The sequence below is a fragment of the Sturnira hondurensis genome, unplaced genomic scaffold, assembly GCF_014824575.4.
Source record: "Sturnira hondurensis isolate 20B ecotype Veracruz unplaced genomic scaffold, ASM1482457v3 Scaffold0022319, whole genome shotgun sequence".
Lineage (NCBI taxonomy): Eukaryota > Metazoa > Chordata > Mammalia > Chiroptera > Phyllostomidae > Sturnira > Sturnira hondurensis.
The window spans coordinates 2668342-2676904 of NW_028094950.1; the positions used below are offsets into that span (position 1 = coordinate 2668342).

Sequence of the window (8563 nt, forward strand, 5' to 3'; positions counted from 1 at the left end):
GACCTTGTTGGAAACTCAGATTTTCAGACCTCATCCCAAACCTACCGGATGAGAAGCTGTGGGGGCTAGGCCCAGCCATCTGTGTCCTAAGTCCCCCATGCGATTCTGATGCATGGCCAAGTTTGAAAGCCACCGTTTTAAGTACACTGAACCACATGTGAAAAAGACCTTGGAAATACAGTCCAGATTGATTGAAAATTAAGATTAAATGAGAACCCAAGCCGATGCCCTTTGCTATAAAATGCCCAGGATCAATGAAACTCTCCACTATTCTCCACGAAACAGTTCAACGGGCAATTAAATGAAATCAGCACATTTATTTTAAATGTGCAAAATGAATTTTCGTATCCGAAAAGTAACACCAGATGTTTTTACCTCTTTTTCCTAATTGATTTTCCAGCCTACAGCAATTCATCTTTATACTTTCCAGTTGGATCCTAATGCAGCAAGAAGAGTGTGTTCCGGCAGGATTATTAAATGCCATGCATTTTAAAACAAGCACAACTCAGGCCGCTAAGCATCATCTGAGTGGTTGTCTACCAACACCCCCCCCCCATGTCCCCAAAAAGACAGCTATAGGTACCAGGCACCTTGGAGCAGGCAGGAAACCCAGAAGGGGCCCTTTCAGGGGGCTGGGGCTGCTGGCTCTTATTTGGTGCAAAGCTAAGTCCTGGGCATTGAGCCCAAGTCTGAGCTCTTCTCCAGAGTCCTGCACTCCCTGGTACGGGAGGATTTGCTAGCTGTAAAATCTGCAAGTCAACATTCTGTTTTTCAATGGGAAGTTTTGTTTTTAAAATGAAGAAAAAAGCAGAGGCTAGGAGGTAGAAGGTGAGTGGGGCCCCCTCCCTGCTCTGTGCCTGGAGAAGCCCAGACAATTCCCCTCCACTCTGTTGGCCAAACAGGCCAGGCTGCAGAGGAGGCCTTGTCCCACCCGCCCACTGCCACCACCACCCCCACCCCACTCTGCCGTGTTTTAAGTGGGTGAAAGGTCACCAGCAATCAGGTTTGCCTCGCTCAACAGTTCTGGATGTCTAAGGGGAGACAGGGAAACAGAAGCCTCAAGCTATAACACAAACTTCAAAAAGGATCATGTCTGTCTCTGCCCAGGGTGTGGGGAGAGGGGAGGAGAGGGAGCCACTATGTGCTAGAAACCCGGGAAGTGCTGATTCCTAAAACAAAAACCACACTTCTTAGGGAGCCAGGAGAGGTTGGCACTATCACACTACCTTTTCCAGAAGCTGCTGAGAGCTGGCAGGTCTGAGCCATCACGCCTGTACAGGATTTCCACGTAGTCTCCAAGTATAAACCTGCCTGCCCATTTCTGAGACCCCTGCAGCCTGCTGAGTGTCTGAGATTCGAGCTCATGAGGGTTAACTCTCAAACTGTGGCCGCTCCAACTTTAAGTAACAGCTGCCCCAAACCTCCAGTGTGCTGTCCATAACATGGCCATTCTCGGCTCTTCAAATAAAGTACTCTAGGTTCTTTGTAGACACACCTTCAGATGAAAGATTAGTGATAGAAGTCAGCTCCGGAGTTGGGCCGAACCCAGGAGCTCCAGCCCCCGGTTAACAACCTACAGTTCCATGGCAACCCCTTGAGCAGCTGAAGGAAACCCAGTAACCAGCCTTCTAGACAGACAGCCTGGCCCCACAGCAGTGATTAGTGGGAAAATGTCATCTACACTGAAAATGCACAAATGACAACTCCAAGTTTCACGGAAGAGGGAGCAAGGCCCCTCACGAGACCTGCTGTTTTTAAGATATACAGACAGTACACAAGAGGTCAGAAGTTTTGACACTGGGTGCCCGGGTAACCCACTCGGCCTCCCTCTGGGACTGGGACCAGAGCAACCTGGTCTCCTGTGGCCACCCAACCCCAGCACACCCCCGAAGGAATTTCCTCCTCACTCACTTTGCATACCCATCTGGGGAAAGCACACTAGCAGGGAAATGAAGTCGGTGGGAAGACCTCATGCCTTGCAGAATTCTTCTCTCGCCCCCAATTCACTAGGGTATTTTTAACACACCATTAAACCACAGGAGTCAGTTTATAAATGTCATCATCATAATTTTTTAATATTTTACATAAAAAACTGTATACACAGCTTATAGAACTTTTATGTAAACATCATAAGCTCACCACTTTGTCATTTGTCAGTTTATTTAAAAAATAAAAAACAACCAAGACAACAATTTAGTAGAAGTACCACTGGGTGGGGAAAGGAGAGAAAGGAGGCTAGGGGTTAAGTTCATTCTCTGTACACAGGTGCAGAGAAAATTTCACATAGTTTTAAAGACTGCCTTGTGAAAAAAAGGGGGGGAGGTTTAAAGAGGCCCCAAAACTTGTTACTGCCCTTTATTAAAATAGTGCGCATACCTGCACAAATAAAATCGCAAAGCAGTGTTGCCACTTTAAAAAAAATTAGTGGTTTTTTCTCCTCTTGTATTTTAAAAGTCATCATTTTCCTTTAAAACATCAGAAGTAGATGAGGTTACAGCGTACAAGTGTGGTCAGAATGCTACTGTCTTATGCAAATGACAAGTGCATTAAGTGTCAAACAATGAAACAATTGTGCAAAGAATTCTTTCAAATAAAAAAAAAACAAGTTTTAGCCTTTAAATAAATCAAATAACATCATTTTCTCGGTCTGAACAATTTTCACTTGTAGGACAGGCACAAAGTTCGATTATGGCAAAAATGACCCGCAGCACATTCTCCCTCCTCCTTCCCACAGCTGGTGAGGGGTTCGCTGGAGGCCGGCGTGCAGGAGACATGAATCTGGAAGCTGTGTCCTCTCAGCCCCAAGTCAGTGGCAACTGCCTTCCCCAGGGGTTGGAAAGACGACCAAGTCCTGTTCATGCTTGGATGGGCACCTGACCCAGGCTGGGCTAGGGCTGTTCCATGCCCTGTCACTCCACCCACCACCACCATTAAATAACACCATCCTACCTCCGAAAATAAAATTAAATCTATATTTATATAACACCCCACCCTCCCCAGCCCCACCTCCCCCCGCCCCTCCCGCAGTTCCCGTGGTCTATGTTACAGACAAGAGACAGCAGGAGCTCGCCAGTTATGAGTGGACATTTCATGGGGCGCGGCAGCACCTCGCGCCAAACTCCTCTCCGGGGACCAGAGGCGGGGGTGAGGGGGGATAAGACGGGGTGGAATGGGGTAGTCGGAACCTACACACAGCCACACACTCTGAAGAGGCTTGGCTCTTCAGAAAAGGGTGCTCAGGGGACCCTTGGCACTCAGTGGGGCGCCTGGGCCTGTGCAACACAGCCGGACGCACACAGACACTGGAAAGGGGGCGCCCGGTGCCTCCCGCGCCGATTCTCAGCGCCAGAACAACAGCCGCCGGGCCACGGCTGCCGGGCGGGAAGGCAGACTCAGGCAGTCCGGTGCGGTCCTTGGGAAGACCGGCCCGGGAGGCGGGGCCACGCCGGCAGGGCAGGAGGGTGGGCGCGGTCCTCATAGCACCTTGCAGCAGTTGATGCAGCCGTTCTGGGAGCCGTAGCGCTTCTGCAACGCCGCACGTGTGGCTGTCTCGAAGACCTCGCGCACGCCCTCCTTGGTCTTGGCCGAGCACTCGAGGTAGTCGTAGGCTTGGATGCGCATGGCCATGGCGCGGCCGTCATCAGTGCGCACGGGTTCCTGCTTCATGCGGGCCAGCTCTGTGCGGACGTGCTCGTCACTGCGCAGGTCTTTCTTGTTGGCCACCAGGATGATGGGCACGTTGGGGCAGAAGTGCTTCACTTCGGGCACCCACTTCTCGGGGATGTTCTCTAGTGAATCAGGACTGTCCACTGAGAAGCACATGAGAATCACGTCGGTGTCCGGGTAGGAGAGCGGCCGCAGGCGGTCGTAGTCCTCCTGACCCGCCGTATCCCACAGCGCCAGCTCCACCTGCTTGCCGTCCACCTCGATATCGGCCACATAGTTCTCGAAGACAGTGGGCACGTATACCTCGGGGAACTCGTCCTTACTGAACACAATCAGCAGGCACGTCTTGCCGCACGCGCCATCGCCCACCACCACCAGCTTCTTGCGGATGGCCGCCATAAGAGCTCCGGGCCCGGGCAGCAGGAGGAGGTCCGCGAACGCCTCGCTGCCGTCCCGCTCGCCGCTCACTGCTCACCTCGGGCTGCGCGCTGGGGGTAAGGGTCGCTAGCTGCACCCAGACCCCGCGGTGGCGCGTCCTCTCTGTGCGCTCCGGGTGCCGCGGCGGGGGCGGTGGGGGCGCGGGGGCATAGGGCGCACGGTGTGTCTCTGCTCTGCTCCCGGGCGGTGGCCGCTCCTCTCGCTCCGGACCCGGGTCGGCGCCTTTATGCACAAACCGTAGTTCAAGCAGCGGACCAGGCCTAGCGTCCTACAGGGCCTCCCCAGGCCTTGCCAGGCAGAACAGAAAGCTCAGGACTCCGGCCAGACTGCGGTGGCAGACGAAGGCTGCGGCCCTAGCGCCCGCTATTTAAAGAGTTCGGCCACTTTCTTAATATAGCCGCCCAATGGGAAGCGAGCCGACTGAGCTCATCGCTGCAGATCTCGGCTCTGATTGGTCGTTCCCTGCAGCCCAGGGGCGGAGCCGAACGAACTTGATTGACGGCCCAGGCCGCCGGGCTGGGAGAGGCGGTGACTAAGGAGTCTGCGCTCGGGCTGGCGCTGCAGGGCTCTGGGGGCGCCAGGGTTCCCTTCTTAACCGCAGCTTTTTTGCGCGGTGCTGGTGCCCTGGAACTGGCTGCCTGGAGTCGGCGGGGCCTGGGAGAGCGGTGCTTAGAAAGGTGCACTTTGTGGGGTGTAGACGACTTCCTCCCACTCAAAATGCCCCTCTTCGTTGCAAACTTCCAGCGGGTGGTCAGCCCCGGGGGGGACCGGGCGGCTTCTTTAACTCGGTTTTGTTTTTAAATGAACACACACACATTTGTTTCCTAGCAAAGTTTTTGGTTTTTTGTTTTTGTTTTTTCCTTTTAAAAGCGGCCCCTCCGTGATCTACTCGGCCACCCTACCCCCCTCACCCGGTTATTCCCTGGGGCAGCCCAGGTTTGGACCCACTGATATCCGAGCCACTGTGAGCTGGCTGAACTAGGGCAAAGCCTCTTGGCTCCTCCAAGTTCTACCACCTACAGCCCTCCCCTCCCCCAGCCCGGGACTCTAGATGAAAATTAGGGAAAAGAGGAACAGTGAAGAGGGGAAGATGAAGCTGGTTGCAGAACTTTATGTCCACTTGGAGGAAGTTACAAAGCAGAGGAGGGAAGAAAAAAAGACAGCCTGGGTCCTGGTTTGCATGATTACTTCGGAACCTGGTCGTCTGAAGTAGATCGTACAATAAAATTAACCGCTCCACATGCCCCCCGCCGCACCCCCCCACCCCGGCTCACCATTAGGCAATAAGAGGCTGGGGGAAGAAACTTGAAGGTGAGGACACAGCAAATTAGTCCTGGTGGTGCCTTTGGTGCAGGGTCCCCAGTCTCCTGTCACACACCCACAATTAATCCATCCACCGCACAGATCCTGCAGGAGATGACACCCACATCAGATCTGGAAGAACTAAATTGAGGGATTTCAAAGGACGGAACAGGTAGGAAGTGGGGAGCGGCAGCAGCATGAACAAAAGCAGAGGTGTGAAGGGGAGAGCAAACTCCAGGAACAGGGACTAGCTTAGTGTGGCCGCACTTGATGGAGAAAGTTGAAACTCAGATTGGGGCCCGTGGCCGAGGCCTAGAGCACCAACTGAGCAAGGTGATCTACGACAATTTAGAGGCAGGGCAATGCCTATCGGGTTTTCAGCAAAGGAGAGACCCACCACTTCAGGCTGTTGCTTCACATTTCTGCCTCCCTCTCTAACACTGAAGCTGTTGGAAAGCCAGGGTTCTTTCTTATCTCGCATCTTGAAGGTCTAGCACAATGCCTGACACTGCCAGAATCTGTAAATGACTAGAGAATTCTCCTAAATGTGAATTCCAACAGAAACTCAGTTGGAACTTTCTGGGGGTCTCCTACCTCAAATTCCAGACTCCGCTTCAACAGGCATCCAAACAAGCCCATGCAACCAGCGGCAACTGAGCCCTGATGTTTCCATCTGTGTCTCACAAATTGAGATCTAGGTCTCTATACACAGACAGAAAATCAGGTCAGACGAGACATTATGCCTCTCACCCCCATCTCTACAGGCCCATCCTGTAGAGAACAGCACATTCAAAGCACCACACTGCTTCCTTCACAATGGATTAGCCTCGCTCAATGCCCAGCTTTTTTGTTNTTCTTTCTTATCTCGCATCTTGAAGGTCTAGCACAATGCCTGACGCTGCCAGAATCTGTAAGTGACTAGAGAATTCTCCTAAATGTGAATTCCAACAGAAACTCAGTTGGAACTTTCTGGGGGTCTCCTACCTCAAATTCCAGACTCCGCTTCAACAGGCATCCAAACAAGCCCATGCAACCAGCGGCAACTGAGCCCTGATGTTTCCATCTGGGTCTCACAAATTGAGATCTAGGTCTCTATACACAGACAGAAAATCAGGTCAGACGAGACATTATGCCTCTCACCCCCATCTCTACAGGCCCACCCTGTAGAGAACAGCACATTCAAAGCACCACACTGCTTCCTTCACAATGGATTAGCCTCGCTCAATGCCCAGCTTTTTTGTTCTGTTGTGCTTTTGTTTTTCAGCTCTAAGGGACTGAACTGTCAACGAGTAAATAATTTTTCCACAGTGGGATCCCATGGGAGAAAGTAAGTTATTTTGATCATCGGTTTAGCATTATCAAACAGAAACAGTTTGTCCACCCGGCACTAGCAGAGCCAAATGCCGAGAACTGCAGTGAAGAAAGATTGGTTATTTTATTACGAACGGCACCACCCAGGAGAATGGGGAGCTAATGCTTTAAAAAAAAAAAAAAAGGCCTGATCCCCGATGGCATGTAGGTTACAGATTGATTATGTAGGACAAGATCATAAGACACTGTGGGTTAGGGGGTTTGACATCATGCCGGGAGCTGATTGGTTAGAGGTGGGGTAGGGATAATAAATCATTTCTTCAGGTCTTGAGGACAGTTCTGAAATCCGTTAAATCATCCATCCCTCTGTCTGGTTTCATGGAAAAATAACCAGGAAGCCTTTCCGCCTTAAGGCTCTGGAGCTGAAACATAACTTAGGTCAAGATGCTATCTTTAGCCTGCCAGAAGTCCAGAACTGCGACCATTAGGTTCAGCTACTGTTTTCTGCTGCCTTGTGGGTTGCTGGTTATCCAGGGGGAAGGGCTAGGTCTCTGAAGGGCACGTATAGAGAGACTGCACTATGATTTCTAGAACCAGGATTTAAAGCTAAATGTAATCAGTCATAAAGACCCTTGATTTCATTATGGCTCCAATCTGGAAATGTTTTCTTGTCTTCCTCCTCCTCCTCCTTTTTTTCCTTTTCCTTTCTTTCTTTCTTTTTTTTTTGTTGGCCTATTAGAAAACTCTTATCTGGATTTCTCTTTTTTTATTCAAAACCTTTTATAGCTGTGTTATTAACACTGCTTTCCTTGGTCTTAGCATAGGTTGGAAATCTTGGGCATGTTCTTAAGCTTCAAATATTTTAAGAAATCAAACAATTAAAAGTGTGTGCCATGTATTTTTTTAAACTGAAATACAAAGAATCAGGAAGAATGATTTAATTCACTTGTTTTCTGATTCTCAGACATATCATATGAGGTGTTCCAGGCTTGAGTTTCCGTATCAAAATAGTTTCTAAAAATATTCAGTAAATATGCCAAAGTAAACAAACGGAAAAATCTGTGTTCTGCAGCAACTTCTTTTCATGGTATTCTCTCTCTCTCTCTCTCTCTCTCTCTCTCTCTATCTTTCTTGTGTGTACAGGATGCTTTTGTCCCACGCAGGCTCTGAGGAGACTGGCTACTTCAAAGACTGCACCACTCACAGGCCGAACTTTTCCAAACTAGGTGATGTGTCAGCCCCCTCCCTTCGTGGTACACTCCTAGGGAAAAGCAAGGATAAAACTGATCGTCTAAGAGAACAAATCATTTTAATAATTAACAGCACAGATTCGTTGTATGACAGATACCCACACCAGTGAGAGAAGGTTATCCTTCAGACAAAAGGAGGGTGTTAATCTGTCTCCAGTCTCCATCGTAATGTATTTGGTCTTTATTTTGCCCTCTGCCTCCTACAGATCCGTAAATCTCCCCTCCACTCCTCCTGGAGGAAAACCGGAGACTGGAATGTTCATTACATTTTAGCGCCACCTTGTGGCGCTCATTACATAGTTTTTTTTCCTTAAAAAAGAATACATACATATGATTATTGAAAAACCTTATCTATAAACCCCTCCCCTTTTCCCCTGAAATTCCCTGGGTTTACAGAAACGAGTATTAAGGACACATGGACAAAAACTGGGTGGGAAGTGGAAATGGGAGGAAGGTGGGGAAGGATGGTGGCCGTGGGCTGGGATGGGAGTAAAAGATGGAAAACTGTACTTGAACAACAATGAAAATAAAATAAAAATAAATAAATAAATACATAAAAGTTGTTCACTGTAAAAAAATACCCTTATCTAACCAAA

At 49.8% G+C, this 8563-nt stretch overlaps 1 protein-coding gene and 1 long non-coding RNA gene across 2 annotated transcripts; one reads left to right on the forward strand and one right to left on the reverse strand.

Moving 5' to 3' along the window:
* Positions 1 to 2050: 2050 nt before the first annotated feature.
* Positions 2051 to 4459, reverse strand: RHOB (ras homolog family member B). Its single transcript, XM_037035435.1, has one exon. The coding sequence runs from the start codon at positions 4063 to 4065 to the stop codon at positions 3475 to 3477; it is 591 nt and encodes a 196-aa protein (XP_036891330.1). The 5' UTR covers positions 4066 to 4459; the 3' UTR covers positions 2051 to 3474.
* Positions 4460 to 5430: 971 nt separating this feature from the next.
* LOC118979402 (uncharacterized) lies at positions 5431 to 8361 on the forward strand. The gene is made up of 3 exons (XR_005064903.1): positions 5431 to 5578; positions 6671 to 6733; positions 7861 to 8361. It is a non-coding gene; the product is annotated as an uncharacterized LOC118979402 (long non-coding RNA).
* The last annotated feature ends 202 nt before the right edge of the window (positions 8362 to 8563 follow it).